The 18224-nt window shown below is 32.4% G+C and overlaps 1 protein-coding gene across 2 annotated transcripts in view; it reads right to left on the reverse strand.

Moving 5' to 3' along the window:
* Positions 1-17939, reverse strand: part of LOC127734357 (uncharacterized) — a 103445-nt gene extending 85506 nt beyond the window's left edge. For both annotated transcript variants that reach the window (XM_052244194.1, XM_052244193.1), the window contains exons 1-3: positions 17871-17939; positions 10695-10842; positions 4668-4984 (exon numbers count right to left, since the gene is read on the reverse strand). In XM_052244194.1, the coding sequence (XP_052100154.1) occupies positions 4668-4984; positions 10695-10732 (355 nt within the window). In that variant the 5' untranslated portion in view covers positions 10733-10842; positions 17871-17939. The remainder of the gene's footprint in view (positions 1-4667; positions 4985-10694; positions 10843-17870) is intronic.
* Positions 17940-18224: the final 285 nt, after the last annotated feature.

Consider the following 18224-nt stretch of genomic DNA (forward strand, 5'->3'; position numbering starts at 1 on the left):
ATTTTTCATGTTATTGTGGATATTTTTGTAGTAATAACGCGTTTCCCCGTTTATTTTTAGATTATTATTAGCTATTTCACATATTTGAAACGAAAATGATAACATTCAATTTGTCCAATTTTGTTTTATAAATATAGTATGAATTCATCTGTTTTACTACATAATTTGCCAAAGTTTATTCGCAAATCCCTATGCGAGTAAATCATGATGTGCCTAGAATTAGACTTCTTGCTAGAAATTTCAGTAACATACTTATTATATATACTTTTAATTAGAAATAAGTTCGAATATGTATTATTTTGAAAATTACGGATAATATTCAGATGCCTGATAATTTAAAGAAAGACGTGTTATTTTATATTTGTATTCCTCTTACCAATTAATTGTGAACTTAGATTTATTAATGCATCGTTGAACATGATAACGTGGTTACTTAAACTCACTTACAAAAAAAGTAAAATAACAAAAAATACCGAACTCCGAGGAAGATTCTAAACGGAAAAGTCCCTAAGCAAATGGCAAAATCAAAAACTCAAACAGAGCAAACGAATGGATAACAACTGTCATATTCCTGACAATGCCTTCTTACTAAGAAAAGGCTTTAACTTTCAAAAGACACCAACACAATAGTTTAAGTTATAGTTACAATAGATAAGCGTTTATTCATGAAAAACAACCCATTCGCCCTTCGGGCTCATGGTTTCTTTTTCAAGAATCACCGTTTATTAATTGTATCTATACTACTTATGTTTGATGGTTGTTTTAGGAGTAAAATGTTCTTTTACAAATATTTCCGAGTAGATTTTTTGTAAACATAACAAATAAGACGGAGTTCAGTATTTTCAAAATAGCCAGGAATTTGTTCTTTAACAGAATGATAATTAAAAATACCGCCAATATTAATAAACTCAAAACCTTTATTGACATATGTGATTTTAATAAAATATTTTTTATGAACATGAGGGCAATGAATTTTGGGAAACAGTTAAGCATAACAATATGAAATCATAATTTGGATGATTTCATACTTAGGACTGCAATATGGAATTGTGTTGCAATCCTTTAAAATTTGATGTAATTTATTAACAGTTAAAGAACAGAGCTTGGTGAACAGATAATGTTTGCCGTTGTTTTTTTAAATAGTAATAAGGTTCGAAATATTTGTATTGTTGGTACGAAATTTTCTGATTGCGATTTATTCTACGCTTATGAGAACGGTTTTTACGAACAGTTTTAGAAACTATATCCAAAATGTTAACAGAATCGGTTCTTGATATATTACCAATTCCCATGATACTTTCATTAAGACCGAGATGATTGACTGTCTGTAATTTTATAATCCAATTTAATTCGATTACTTTCCGTGATCGTACAAACTTAGAATGAGATTTCCCAGTCTGATTTTACTACTTCTAAAGGGTGGACTGTTAAATATTTAATAGGACGATTGTGCTTCTTAAGGTGTTGATAAATGATACTTTTAAATAGATTAGGTCTTCTAAAACGATAAAGGTGTTCTTGCGTGATTTAAGATAAATAGCGTCCGATTCAACCAACGTAATGAATACCGCATTCCTGTTTGTTTCATGTCAGTAAATAGATAATACTGTTAGTTTTTCCATTTATATCAGTTTCGAAATTTAGAAAAATGAGCGACCATTAAACGTGGACGTTACCGTATTGTTGGTTGAAAGACAGGGACATGTAAGTCATTTTTTGACATGACACTTATCGATAGATCTATTATTTAAAATGTTAGCGATTGTATAGTGCGTAACTAGATTTTGTGAGATAGACGAAATTGACCCTAAAACGATCGTATTGAATTTTGATGTACAAAAATAGACAGATCGGACATATTTTGACTTTATTTACTGAATACTTTTGTTTAGAAACAATTGTAATTATAGATTTATAATGAGACTAATTTTTTTTTTTTTTTAAGATAAACAATAATTTTATCTGGCGTAGCCGTGCGTAAAATATATTTCGGCATTTCTTTTCGAAAAATGACTTGTTTAATGGAATAAAACGTCGATTTGTAAACCTTTACTTTTATCTCATGAATATGCTATTAAAAAATAATTTATCTACTCTATATTTCGAAAATTTTATGAAAATATAAGAAGTGGCAATTCTTACCTTTCATACCTTTAGTTTCATTGATAAAAAATAATGTGGACTCGTCCAGTGTCCAGTTTGAAGGTCATTTAAGTCTCTGTGCACATTCATGCACGTTCTGATTTAATCAATAAACATGTATAACAAAATGAACAGTTTGAAGGTAAACGAATGATAAATTAATCCAATCAAATTGCGTAAGATTCAATAACAATGGCCGGTCCACATCAAAATAAGTAATAGGGGTAAACTGGGTAGGGAGAAAATGGCAGATATTTTAAGTTCATTTTTTTTGCAATGATGAATTATTATTTGTCAACCAAAACTTTTGCTATCATTACAAATACAAGTCGTTCTGTATTGGTATAGTTTTCGGGTTTTTCATTTGCGTATTTAAGGCAATAGAAAGTTTGGGCTTCAAAAGTCTACATAATAATTGACTTTATACTGAAAATTCGCCCTTTTCAAACATTTATTGTTTCACAAATAATACATGGATACAAAGTAAAACCAGTTCTTAAAACATTGCAAAAAATTTCATTTTGATTGGTACAGTGGTATTTTCATAAAGTGGGTTCAAATGAACGTGGTATAGCAAACATCGAATTCCCTCACAAAGTGTTATCACTCACTATAGTATTTTTAGATGTTTTGCTTTGTGGACTCGTCTATGTCAGCTGTACAAGACTGATGTTGATGATCCTGATAACAAAATTTTCTCTTTTAACATTTAAACCAGTCTTATCTTTTCATTGTTTCTCTCAAAGTCATGATTATAGAGAAAATGTATCATTGAGTACACCAAATCGCTTACAAAGAAACGATTTCTGGATTTGAGATTTTGGAAAAGCTATTCCTTATGAATGCAACAAAAAATTGATGGTGTATGTATTTAGTCTAGTCAAGGTGTAGCGATATATACAAATTAAAATCATCTAACTCTTCTGTTAGACTCTATATGAATCACGATCATGGAAAATATACACCGCCTGCAGTTCACACTGTGTCTACGGATGGTTTGTTATTCTACGTCTACATTAAACCTTTAATAATTCACTATATTCGAACTAAACTGTTTTCCATACCATTATTGAAGATCAATCAACTCTTTCAAAAAGCCCAAACCACTTCCGTTATTAAAACAAAAGTACAGATTGGTTGCAATAATTTAGGAATTTGCTAACTACTGGCTATTTAAAATCCGTGGCAACCTCTTCCACAGAAGATGAAAATCTTAGTTTTTTAGGTAGAATTCGATCATGAGGGTTTGCATAGTCATCGTCCGCATAAAATATGTACATGCTGGTAAAGGTATAACTTAAGAGCTTGGCAAAGTAAACAATCAGCAACTTAGAGAATTATTAGCCAAAAGCCCTAAATATCACATACCACAACCCACCAACTAGAGGAAGAACAACCTCAGGTTACTGATAGATGCAGTACTATGCCAGAAAATGACAAAAGAGGGAGCCAGATGAAACAAACATGGGCACTTTATGTGAATAAAGCGAAGCTGTTCGTTCATTCAGTCAGAGTGACATTCAAAAACTATGATGTACTTTGTGCACACGGGATCCTTACCCTCTCAAGAAGCCCGAGATTTAGAATGATTTATCCTCCCTTTACAAAAAACACCTTAGCAGCAAACAATATTAAATGTATATGTAAACAGTATTTTTTGGAATGTCTATCTAAACAAAATTGGAATTTACAGCAAAACAATGAATCTCACAGATACCCTACATCATTCACTAAAGAGGTGATTTTAGAAAATAACAAATCTGTTCTGTTGTCCTTTACTGACATCAAAACGAACGATTCAAATCTCACGTCTGTATACTAGATACCTAAATTTCCTTTGATTGAACGAGATATAGCCTGGTCGTTAAGATGTTCTTACTTTCATTCTTTCTACAGTTCAAGATGGCAGTCAGAAATATTGTTATGAGGTTTATTCAACCAACGGTGACAATAAGATATGGATTGAAACAAATTCTAAAGATTTTCACCAAAAGCTTCAATCACAATCTTTATAATGTTTAGTTCTATCAGAACTTTAAATTTTTTCTACACTTTATATATTATTACAGGTGTGTACTCCTTTAAAATTGTGAAGAGGGACGACTGAAATAGATACAACATAAGTTTTTTTGCGTTATTATTACTAATTTGTTGACTGATACGATGTGTCTCAACTCATTAGCTACATGTTTACGTGGTTTTAGATCTTTATATAACAGAATTTTTTAATGTGGCGATTGTGTCCAATTCCTGACTGTGACATTTTGACTGAGTGTATATTTGCATGGCGGGTGATTCATGGATAGTAGAAGAAGTTTTACCTTGTCGACGTACCCATTCTTGCTCCTTTTGGAGTTCATGTAATTCCTCCAGAATTGTTTATACCTTGATTAGTATCTTCTGAATGAATTTATGAGATTTGAACATTGTTAAACTACTGTTGCCTCAAATTTAGAATAGAATGTTACTCTCATATAAAAGAAAATACTTGAATTTCTACATGAAGTATAATAAGTCTGAACTACCTTTAGCACCCTTTGCAGTGGCTATGAGTCCAGTCTTCAATACAGGTATCAACCATGGCTTCGGCACAAAACTGCTAGAATCACCAATAATTGACAAAACCAGTTTCGGAGGTCGCACTCGTTCTCCTAACAATGTATTTATCAAATTTCGTGCTCCTGATAAGTCATCAATCAAATATGTTGCAGATAATTTATTGGCTTTTGTTGATTTTTTATGATGATCTTCTGATTCGACTACGGGTTGATTCTTGTCATTTATTCGTGCCTGTTCGCTATCAGTATTTCCAGGCTTGATTATCTTATTAGACCTGGAAAATCTGTAAAATATTGATTTAATATTAAGGTTGTAAAACATTTGAAAGCTTAAACTTGTTCAGATGACTTTTTCAAATTATGATTTTGAATGCTCCTGTATTCAGAATGCTTCGATATTTTTATGTACTCTGTTCTTTTCTTTTTTCACCGTATGTGTGTCAGTATAAGTATCTTTCCGTACATGTCTTGAGCTTAAATGACTAAACAATAATTATTATATATAAATGAGTCTTAATATTACACATTACAAATTGAAGATAATTTTAAAAATGCATATAGTAATAAACTTCAAATGTTATTCAGCCCTAGACATTGTTGTTGAAGTTAGTTTGGATAAAATATTGCAACTGTAAACGTTTTTGTAAAATTAAGCATTTAAGAACCTGTTGATTTGTATATACCCGAGCTATAGTTCCCTTTTTGGTTGGTTAATAGACATTACACGAAGTTTATTCTATATGATTACACCTTATTTAAGAATGCCGGATTTTGATTGGTTGGTAGCCAGTGTATTTTTCGCATATTCTAACATTTTTTCCTCATTTCAAACGAATTTGTCTGTTTTTCACCACTACTAGTGAATATGTCTCAAATTCCCCTCTATTCCGTGGCATTTGCCATTTTGGATATTCCCTTTTTTACCCTTGCGAGCCTCTTCCTGCCAAATTTATTCGGAATCTTTTTCACCTTATCCCGATTATTTAGGCAACATGATTAAGCAATATTGATTGATACAGGTAATTCAATACTGTAAACAAAAATGTCAGGCAAGAAGACAAATGAACGATTTAATGATGGAATGACAATGACGTTTACACATAGATACCATGACGTTACATAAAGGCAGCGCTAACGCGTAAAAGTACATGTATAATTCCCACAGTACTATGATAGTCTTTACTTATCCTCAAAATTATGCATAAACATTTTTATGGATTACAGCTTACTAGTAGAAAAAGATTTCCCTTCACCTGTACAGAGAGTTTTGAACAGATATATCATGTTAAGGAGTGGTATTTGCGAAAAATACCAGTCGAGAGAATGTTAAATTTCGCGAGCCGTAAGGCGAGGGAAATTCATTCTCAAGACTGGTATTTTTCGCAAATACCCCTCAAGAACATGATATATCTGTTTAATTACACCGAATGTTAACGTTCAAAAACGCATTGATGATCGTGACGTTACAAGCGTCCATTCGGATAGAGTATTTTTTGGCAAATACCACGGCAGAGAGGGTAAAAAAGGCATATCCTTTTTGCATATACCCCGGCGGCGTTAAAAAATGAACGATATTCATTTGATAACAGTAAATTGGTGAAAAATACACTGGCTATCAACCAATCAAAACCCAGGATTCTTACATAAGGTGTAATAACAATCAAAATATATTCGGTGTAATTAAACAGGTATATCATGTTATGTGGGGTTATTTGCAAAAAATACCAGTCTTGGGACCAAATTTCCCTTGCCTAGCGGCTCGGGAAATTTCACAGTCCCTTGACTGGTATTTTTCGCAAATACCCTTCCATAAGATATATAATATATATGTTCATAATTCCACCTTATGTAGTAATGCTGTATTTTGATTGGATGAGAGAAATGGTATTTTTCACCAATTTTCTATATATTGAGATTTTCCTTTCTCTGCCAGTGTATTTGTCATTAGGGAATTCCATGTGCCGGGGTATTTACCAGCAAAGGTTCTTTTTAAAAAGTCAAGCCCTTCCTCCCCATTCTAACACACGTAAAAGATGAATGATCGGTCCCTACCACATCTCCTTCTTTTTTGACACTTTTGTTGTCAGGAGAATATGGTTATTGACCCTTCGGTCTGCTAGTCATTTTGGTTTCAGTCTGCTAACTCAAATAATTGGTATCGGATTACATATCACTTGGACATATGATCAAAACAAAATGAGAGGAAAATCCCTATTGATTTTGAAGTCACAAGTCAAAGGTCAAGATCGCGATTACTTAGAAAAGAAAAACATTGTGAAGAAAAGTGGTAGCCGGGTGTTATAGCACAATGACTTGAGTGTGAAAGTAGAGGTAATTTCTTTGGTAAGCTAACTTGCTAGCTGAACCATGAAATCATTATTAGTTAAGGCACCACCTTCCTTGGGCTGATATAAGAATTATAGTTAAGTAGAGAACTAATCAAAAGTAAGGACAGTGCATACACATATGTTATACTCAAGGATATGAAAAGTGTTTTTTTTAAATCGATTAAATCATAATGTTCTATACAATCGCTTATGTAAACAATCTAATTAAAATAAATGAACAGAGGTAATTGATGGAAATAAAATTGACAAATCAAACACACCTTCAGCACAATATTATTGAACTAAATTGTAAAACTGGTTTCACAATATTTGTATACTGCTTTTACTTTTGATTTGGTCCCTGCTTAAATATTGACTTCGCCCAAAAGAAGGTTGTAATGATTTCATGGTTCAGATAGCAAGCAAGCTACCCAAAAATATTACATTTACCTATACACTCATGTCAATGTGATGTATATCAAATACTGCATTATGAATTGCAACCTTATATGGATAAATTATTAAGAATAATGACAGAGAGAAGCCTATTGATATGGGGTCACTATGTAGGTTGTCAAAAAGACATAACAAAAAATCCGAACTCCAAGTCAAATTTGAAGAAGGGAAGTCTATAAAAACTGACAAAATCAAACGCTATCAATCAACAGAACAAGTGAAAAACAACGGCCATATTCCAGACTTGGTACAAGCGTTTTCGAAAGTAAAATGGTGGGTTAAACCTGGTCTTAGAGCTAGCTAACATTCCACTTGCATGACAGGTGTTATAATGACCAAATCATAGTTTCTGATAATATACTGACATTTGTGTGGCTTCGAGCTGCTAATTATGATGCCAAATACGAGACTGCAACCTATTCTGGATATGTAGTCACATGTCATAAGAGGCATTTCTGTACTGATTTTGACGTTAATCAGTTAGTGATCTTAGGTCAAGGTCGTAGTTACTGAATACAATTGAGAATGGGAATGGGGAATGTGTCAAAGAGACAACAACTCGACCAAAGAGCACAAAACAGCCCAAGGCCACCAATGGGTCTTCAACACAGCGAGAAAATCCCGCACCCGATGGCGTGCTTCAGCTGGCCCCTAAACAAAAATGTGTATTAGTTCAGTGATATTTAACGTCATACTTAACTCCAAAACACATAAATGAACTAAAATTAAAAATCATACAAGACTAACAAAGGCCAGAGGCTCCTGACTTGGCAAAAATGCGGCGGGGGTTAAACATGTTTTGTGAGATCTCAACCCTCCCCCTATACCTCTAGCCAATGTAGAAAAAACAAACACTCAGCAATACGCACAGTAAAACTCAGTTTAAAAGAAGTCCGAGTCCGATGTCAGAATAGGTAACAAAAGAAACTAAGCAAAATGACAATGATACATAAAATAACAAAGGACTACTACCAGTTACTGATATGCCAGCTCCAGACCTCAATTAAACTGATTGAAAGATAATGTCTGCATCATATAAAAATCAAGCACAATCCCTCCCGTTAGGGGTTTAGTATCATACCATCATAAAATGTATGAGAAGAACATAACCCGTAGCATGCCACAATAAATGTGTTTATTTCCGATGCAAAGACCCTATGAGTGAATCAATATTAAAACCAAAATATGCCATCTTTAATGACAACAGTATCGTAACTATATTCCTTCTTAATAAGTCTGTTTAAAAGTTTGGTTAGCTTTTGAGGTGAATGCCGACATTTTTGTGCTTTGTAAAGAATATTACTATAAAAGATTGGATGTGAAATACCTGAACGTATAAGATGTCTGCATGTTGATTTATATTTACGAATGATGTCCTTGTACCGATGATAAAATTTAGTAAATGTTTTGACTAGTTTGTGATATCGAAAACCCTGGTGTAATAATTTTTCAGTAATACATAGATTTTATTCGTTAAAATCAAATACGTTGTTACATACACGAGCGAATCGAACAAGTTGAGATATATAACCACCATAAGATGGTGACAAGGGAACGTCACCATCGAAAAATGGATAATTAACAATAGGAAATGAAAAATCATCTCTTTTATCATAAATTTTGGTATTGACCTTCCTGTTAAAGATATAGATATCAAGATCCAGGAAAGGGCAGTGTTCATTTGTAGTATTAGCTTTATTTAAAGTACGTTCAACAGGATAAATCTCTTTAAAGTACATACTGAAGTCGTCATTATTGAGAGCAAATACATCATCCAAATATCTAAAAAAAAGTTATTAAATTTTTGTATCAGATGTTGTTTCGATGGTTCTTTGCTGATTTTAGTCATAAATTGTTACTCATAACAATACAGAAACAGGTCCGCAATAAGTGGTGCACAGTTAGTCCCCATTGGAATTCCGATAACTTGACGATATACGGAATCTCAAAAGCGAACAAAAATGTTATCTAGTAAAAATTGAAGCAGATTTGTGCAAGACAAGGTTTCTGTCTAAAAAATCATAACAGAAGTAAATTCTGCCATAAAGACAGAGAAACGTACTAAAACTATGCCATCAGGTCACAATAAGCTTTCCCCTAAACATATGAGAAGATGTGGCTCTTAATTATATTGTCGTTAGATTCGTCGTTCATGGGAACAAAGCATATGTAGACGCATTAAATCAACAACATTATTAACAATGCTAATTATTTCAACAAAATACAAGTTATAAGTCATACAATTTTAATAACAATAGAAAAAGTAGATTTAATAATTATATGAAAATAATGATTTAAAAAAGACTGACAATGAAACAAAAGCAGAGCATTCAGATATTTAAACCCAAAAATAAAAAAAGCTTCATTGTAACTTGAAACAAAATTAGATAAGGGAAAATAGGAAGACAAAAACAAGTTCATTCTGACCAAATGTCAAGACACTCAACCTATGGCAAAAAATAGATATGATTTTTACATTACGGTGTTATGGAATTTCTTTCTGTAGAAATATCCAGCGGTTTAAATTAAAAATGATCCGATTCTATGTTATATAAGATACAAGAGTTTTCATTTTAAATGAGGCTTTTTTTTTTACCTTTTCTTAAAGGCGTTAACGTGTATGGTGTATGCACTTTTAAATATGAAATTTGAATGTTCTAGAATTCTGTTACGTCATAAATGTTATTCTTTTTTCATTTTCTCTCTTTCCACTACTGAATTACCATCATATAAAGTATGTTTAATGGGATATTCCAGGAATTGAGACTCTATCGTATAATAACATCATTTAAACACCATACCTACGCAAAATCTAATAAACATTGTCATTAAATGACCAATAATTAATGTCACTACAAAGTAAAAGGAAATACAAAGTAACAAACATGCATACAACCACAGGACATTTTGAAATAAATTTAAGATTAATTAGAAGGAAAAAATGTATGTCATGTGGAGCGGTAATTCAGGTTGACTGCATTCATGCAACAACTTCATTAGACTAAACTCACCAAATGAAAGAAAATGAAATTATTATGTTGTCCAAAAAAGAGAAGTTATATGCATTCTATATACTATCGACTCGGACTCTCGGAATATCTAGTCAATACAAATATTCACATAGATTCGGAAGTAAGAACGTGAAATTCTTCTTCGTTCTGTTTGATTCTTATCATAGACTAACAAATAATCATGAACATCATCGTCTTACCTGAATGCGAGCGACTTTTTCTTTTTCTGGCAATGCATTTGGTCTTTTCTGGCTTCACTTTTTAAAATGACATACAATTAAAATTACTGAACATGCTACGCACATTCGCAGTCGTTCTCATACTGAGGGAGGTCGTCGCACAGGTCACCTGCAAACAAATCCAAATGAAGTCGAATTAATGACCTGCAAGATACTGATGTACCAGCGATTTGTTTGAGGCTTGGTTTAACAAATTATATCAAATAGACTGCTTAAATCTAACAAATACAGCAATTAATCTAGTCCAAATGAGAATGCCGCCTTGGAAGGCTATTCAATTTTTGCTTTGACCCCTTTCTGGGTGATCTTTGAAAATCAAAATACAATAATACCCTCAGCCGCCATCATAATTCTCTAAATTACTTTAAAAAGTCCGACAATGTCGCTGTTTTAGTTAACCTAATTGTAACGTAAAAATTATTTTTTAATTTTGTGTCATGAATAATTTTCTTTTGCTTTCTTAGCGCTATTAGGAAAAACATTTGGAATTTTTGGTCGTCAATGCTCTTCCACTTCGTACTTTATTCGGCTTTTTAATTTATTCGAGCGTCACTTAAGTGTCCTTTCTAGACGGAACAAGCGTCTGGCGAACGTATTGATAAGCCTGGTATTTTCATAAGTTTGTATACGACCGTCGAAGAAGGGGCGTATTATGGTAAACCAATATCCGTCCGTCCACCCGTCTGTCCGTCCACTTCGAAAGACTTTTCGTACTCAAATTTGCTTTCACCAGTTCTCGAATAATTTTAAATCAACATTGAATTGACGGAATAAAGCTTTTTTTTTTTTTTTTATTTTTGGCTTTGTCATTCCAGAGTTACGGAACTTTTACTGTTTGTCACATTTAAGGAATTTTTAACAAATTGCACACTAACTCTAGTATTCCTGGATTGATTTCCTTTAAACTTTTTTTTATTGTGGGGATTGATCAAAAGGAAGCTCCATTGTGAGGTTTTTTTTTATTTTCCAGTTTGTTGCATTAAAGTTATGGAACTTTAATTATCACATTTTAGTTTTTTTTTCACTAATACTACCAAAAATTGAATTTGCTTGGATTGATTAAGTAGAAACGTTTCATAGTTGTTGGAATTGGTAAATATAACTAACTGTTCGATTGAAAAAGAGGGTATCCGCAGCCATGTTTTATTACAGATCCTTTTTATTTTCTAATGATTAAAGGTCTTCAAAATATCCCGTTTTATTCATGCAATAATTTCAATATGCACAACAAGGGCGTTTCATGCGCTATTGGCGCAGCTGCTTATATACCAGGGTTTCACCCTAATGCTATCAAGTCCAATGTTAAATAATTATTTGAATATATAGCATATAATTTGGTTTATAATTGTTTCGACAGCTGCATGTTATTGCTCGGTTGAGAAATTCTTCTCTTAATGATCCATAACGGCTTTCGGGTGTTTGTTTTTGTTTCTGTGTCTCGTCAAGAATTTATAGCTTAGCAGTCAGATAGTGGTCAGATCATAGCCGTTAAAATAATTACTATTGAAATTATTTTGATAGATAACGCTGTCTTCTTGTTTCGATCTGTTCGTTTGCAGTTTTTGTCTTACCAAAAAATTCCCACCGGCCTGCCCCTGTCAGCCAGCCTTCATTCCGCATGTGACGGGGACATCTACACAGCAATACCTCTGCACTGCCATTCATTGCATATTTTATCACTGGTCAGTTATTAAATGACAATTGTTTATCCCCCAAGTTCTATCAACTTACACATCTCACATTTCATTACTTATACTACAGTTGCTAGGACAGGTCGCGTCGAATTTCCTGTCTTTTTTGGATTTTATAATTTGCTGTGAAAATAATTCTATCATATATGCAATAATTTGTAATAGCATTTTAAGACATTACTTAAGTATTGAATGTGTAAAAATCATGGTTTTAAATTAAAACATATTATTGACGGATACACGTCATTATTTTCCCTCTGAGAGCCTCTTACATTCTTTAAGTGTTCTGCAGAGCTTGAGACTACGTCACATAATAAACGTTTGCAATGATGACGTTGTTGATGTTCCAATTGGGGTAAAACATGTAGTATATACCCTGGCAGTTTCCTGAATATATACTGACATCTCCGTGTTGTTATCCAATTACTAAAATTGACACATTTGTAATCCATGTTATATCGTTAATAAATTGTAATATATCGATGAAATAAACAGAACAGAACAACTTTCAAGATTTTCATAGTTGATATAATACTTTTTTCGGACAGAAGATTTATATAATATATATGAAAATTGTTTTAATTCGACTGATTTTCAATATGAGATCTGGGATCAAAAGTTCACTCTATGAGTCCCGTGTTTGGTCAAAACGAAGTTCAGATTGTATATTTTGCCATCATGAATATGATATTGTAATTAGCTGTAGGCACAAATGTTTCTTACTTGTTTGGAACGTAAGTGAGTCTTTAACATTCCAAACGAGTAGACAATGTAAGGAGAAATGTGTGGTCATTATAACGAAAATTAGTCTCAAATCAATCATTTTGTCTTAACCACTACAAGACATTTTTTGGGGCGGGTTGGACGAAGTCCAAAACCGGCTTATAGTATGGTTATGTTGGGTTGGCGGGTGAATGGGCCTGCGGATTTCAGAGGAAAGCTATGATGGAATTGTTTGATGAAATTTTTCTAATTTTTTTTAAACTTGGGAATTAAGTAATTTATCAGCATAATTTATGAAAGAGGATACAATTTTTATGTGATTAATTCCGTCAGTTTTCAATATAGATTCCCGAAACTTTACAAGTTGTGCGCCTGCTATTACGGAATTGTTTGATGATTTTTTTCTATTTCTTTTTTAAATTTGGAACTAAGTCATTTTTCAGCAAAGTTTATGAAAGTGGATACAAGTTTTGTGCGATTTACTTCTTCTACAGTGTTCAACTCAGATCTCTGACACTTCACAGGATGGTTGAACATATATCGAAGTTGTACATCTGCTATTACGGAATTGTTTGAGGATTATTTACATTTCATATTTTAAAGATTCAAATGTTCTCCATTGGTTTAAAAAAAAACATTCTGCGCAACCCAGAGATTTGAATATTTGATCTATATTTAATTATATTTTAAGAATGATAATATCTTTTACTTAACCATATTGGTTATGTTAAGTACGATATCATTGTTTTTATCCAAGTTGTGTGTTAATCTGAATTATGGCTTTAAATGCTGAATTTTATCTTGACATATTATCAAAAAGAATGTTTTAAATCAATTCATTCGGTATTATTCAATTGTTTATGAACTCATCATATGTCGTACGTACATCATATTTCGAGTGCTCAATTACTAGTATGAATTTACGTTTAACATACCAATAAAGTCATGTCTCATATTTCGTGCATCGTTCGTTCGTTAACTATCCAATCTCAAGGCGGGCATCGTCAGTTGGAAATTGAGAAGGTATGCATGTGTTGTGAAAACTGTATCAACAGCATTTTTTTCAAATACAAAAAGTATGACAAAAAAACAAGTTGCTTTCTTTAAAAAAAAGAAAAGCAATACGTGAACCCGAAACAACTGACTTGTCACCAAAAACATGTTGCTGATTTATTTTTTTTTAGCTTTAGATTATAAAATAATTGACTGAATAGAATAAGGTACTGATGATTTTAAACCACCTTTATTGAAAATTTGTAGTTGTGTGTAGATTCTTACGCAATTCAATTAAAAGCACTGTTTGATTTTAGTTGTAAACAGAAAAGTGTATACAGCTACTATATGAATTTACATGTTAAGGCTTGACTATCTTATTTATTACTTGGGAGTGTACACCAGTTTTTCTTCGTGGTTAATATACATGCAAAGTCCTACTTCTATTCAATTCTTAGTTTCTGCAAACTGAATGTCTAAAACAAATTGCACAGACCAATCGCAATATGAATTTAAGCACTCAGCTTGCTAAAATGATCTGGATGTATTTATTTTCATATCTTCATATTTTGTTTCCTTGATGGCTTCAATTATTCTTATAATCATTATTGAAACTGTCGTCTTTACTCATGATAGATTCTGTATATAGAGAAATAGAAGGTCCAATTTCCATGTGAAGTGTAACTCTGTGGCATGCAACTTATAAGACGGTTTTGTATTTTGTTTTTGATAGTAACACACCCGCTCCATTGAGACCTCTTATATACTGACAATTATTTTGGTCTTTTAAAACATCTCAAATATTAAAGATTTCCTGAAGTTACTTTAATCAATCAAAATATTATAAAGGAAAAATTAGTTCTATAGAAGTTTTATGAATACCTGAATATGCTCTCAAAAAACCCCAATTAGTATAAAAAAATGTACCCTATGTAGATATATAAAATTGTATAGATACCAGGATTAAAATGTTGTACGTCTGACGTGCATTTCGTCTACAGAAGACTCATCAGTGACTCTCGAATAAAAAATATTAAAAAGGCCAAATAAAGTACGAAATTGAAGAGCATTGAAGACACAAAATTTCAAAACAAAGATTTTGCCAAATACATCTACGGTAATCTATTTATTCCTTGGGAAGAATATCTTTAGTATTTCGGAGTTTATAATAGGACAGCCACTGAAAAAAAAGAAAAAGAAAAGAGAAACAGCTAGAGGTCAGAATACCGTAACTTATGATGACCATGATTCAACGTCACATGCCCAGCTCTTACTGCCGTGTTCTGAATTTAGATAAGAAAGGCAAAAATTTGCATTCCGCGAGTGAAACTAATATTTATGTATGCACGTGGTTTTCTTGCGCAGCGCAAGCAATTCGCACGAATACCGTCTGGATTATAATACACAATTGCGTCATCACTACCTACCTCAAGTGGTTTGACTCCGGATTCATGGGCATTTAATCCGAAATTTATGTAAACGTAAACGTAAAAAGATGTCATAAAATGAAAATAAACCAAGACGGGTGTATGATAGCTGAACAACACAATGAAAACACAATTTTCAAAATCGCACCATATTGAAAAGATTAAGATGCTATAAGATCAAACTATTAAAAACAAAACAAACAGAATTGAAATTAAATCAACATGCATTCCTGTTAATGAGTCATTTCCGAAATTTTTAAGATATAATATCAATGAAAATAAACATCAAGTATTTACTGATGAACGTTTTATATATTAAATCGATCTCTTCTTCAAGTCTATATATTTCCATTATATGAATATATTGCTATACAAAATATAAGCAGATACTTATAAAACCACACTAAAATTAATTACATGTAAATAATTAACGTAGTAAATGATCATTGTGAAATATTTTGATAGGGTTTTTTTGTGAGATGCATGGATTTAAAATCGTTGTGAAGTATTTTTTTCATTCACTAAAATTATATTTAACTAACTTGTGTGTACGCATCCCTGATAATTGGTGCTCATAAGTTGCATTTAATTTTCATAATGTAGTCACTGTTCAGACATGTCGGACATTATATAACATTATATATTATATTCTATTAATGACGAATTAAGTCTTATTATATAGTTTATACTTAATAATGATAATGAAAATTTTCTTGGTCTGTTAGTGTATCTTAATGAAATTAAATATTTAGACAGAAATATCGTTTTGTTTAATTATAATTATGCTTTCCGACCTAAGCAAGATAAATATTTATAACAATAATATCGTTTTGTTAATTTTCTTCAAGCTTGCTTTTACATAATGTCACGTGGTAACCATTTAAAAATAATCAGTTTATTCTGAGACATAATATATTAGTATACTATTCCCAGGTTTATTGTCACAATGCGCAATACACAAAAGCACGTTGTATTAAATACTACACACACAACGCGCCCAGGGGGGGGGGGGGGGGGGGGGGGGGGGGGGGCGTCTAATGCATGAATTATATAATTGCGTTTTCATTAACTTGAAATTTAATAAACATTCTGATTATTTCGCATTATTTACAAACGCATATGCTCTGCCAAAAGGAAAATAGGTGTTAATATCTAAATGATTTTTTTACCGCAATCTAGTTTTTATTTTTTTTCAGATGAATTTCGATTGTTGAACTATACAATATCACGTGGTAGCCTATCCATAGAGGGACCGTATCAAAGACATAAACAACTACCTGTTCGAAACTTTTCGAGACGTTCCGAGAATCTTGTTTCCGGGGATATCGAATGGCCCATAGAAGCTTCCAAAACTCGCCAATATAAAGGCGTGAACACCTAAGGGGGTTCACGCAAAAATGAGTCACTGTCAGAGTCAAAGTATATACCCTTACCGAAAAATAATGCTTGTGGCAAACGTTTGCAGCAAACTAGCAGCAAACATTGCCGCAAGTTTGCAGCAAACATTTGCTGCATACTTGCCGCCAACTTTTTACCATGCAAATGAAGCTTGCGGTAAGCTTGCGGCAAACATAATTATGCAAATTAGATTTGCTGAAAACTTGCCGCAGATTTTTAATACCAGTTATTTTTTTCTGCTGCATGTTTGCAGCAAACTTGCGGGAACTACACATATACCAATGTCATGTGTGTTGAGACATTCATTTTATCTTTTTTCAAATTACACATCAAAATCCTCCAAAAAGAACTTACTTCACATATACAAACATCCGTTGAAAGAATAACTTGCAAACTTATCTGAGATTTAGTCAATATATTTGAGGAAATACATGTATTTCATTTTTGAATGGGGGGTCATGCTCAAATGTAATTATATATTTAGAAATAAAAACGGGTAAATCTCAAATGTGTTTTGAACATAAAGCTATAGGTAATCATCTGCAAACACTATTTTCTGTTTTCCGGCAAACTTTTTGTTTGCCGCAAACCTGCAGCAGGTCTGCTGCAGGTTTGCGACAAACATTTCAGTTCTATAAGGGTTGTTGACAGCATAATCAAACAATTAATTCAGTTACAAAGGATATGTTTCGTACGATACAGATAGTTTCAATGCTCATTTTCTCCTATAGAATTAAGGCAATTACCGAAACTTCCTGATACCGAAACTTGTCTACTCTTGCAATGTTGGGCAGATTTTATATAGTATTGTCGTATTACTTTAATGCATTCAAAAACACTGAGGTCCCAACTGCACCATCACTATAAGGAAACTTCGAATAAGGAAAAAAATGTATAAAACTCACTTGTCGATGTAAAGCAAACCTCCCCTTCTGTAAAACAACCAGATTAAAATACAGTTAGTACATGTTATTTAAAGTTAAAGATCACTGTAAAAGATATACGTAGTTGTTTTATAGATGACCTTTGGATAGGAACGATTTAAATGAAATATGTATTTTCCGGAGATCGAATTAAAGAGCATTACCAATGCCTATAGCCTTAAAACAAAGAAAGGTATTTTAAGCATTTTAAAATTCTATATACTTAGTATATACGGCTCATGAAATGGGTATACAAATCGATTACAAAAATGTATATTATATATTTATGCAACATCATTGCAGGTCAAACTTTAAGAGACTCGATTTTCCTAGTTT

The sequence above is a fragment of the Mytilus californianus genome, unplaced genomic scaffold, assembly GCF_021869535.1.
Source record: "Mytilus californianus isolate M0D057914Y unplaced genomic scaffold, xbMytCali1.0.p SCAF_3, whole genome shotgun sequence".
In the NCBI taxonomy this organism is placed as follows: domain Eukaryota; kingdom Metazoa; phylum Mollusca; class Bivalvia; order Mytilida; family Mytilidae; genus Mytilus; species Mytilus californianus.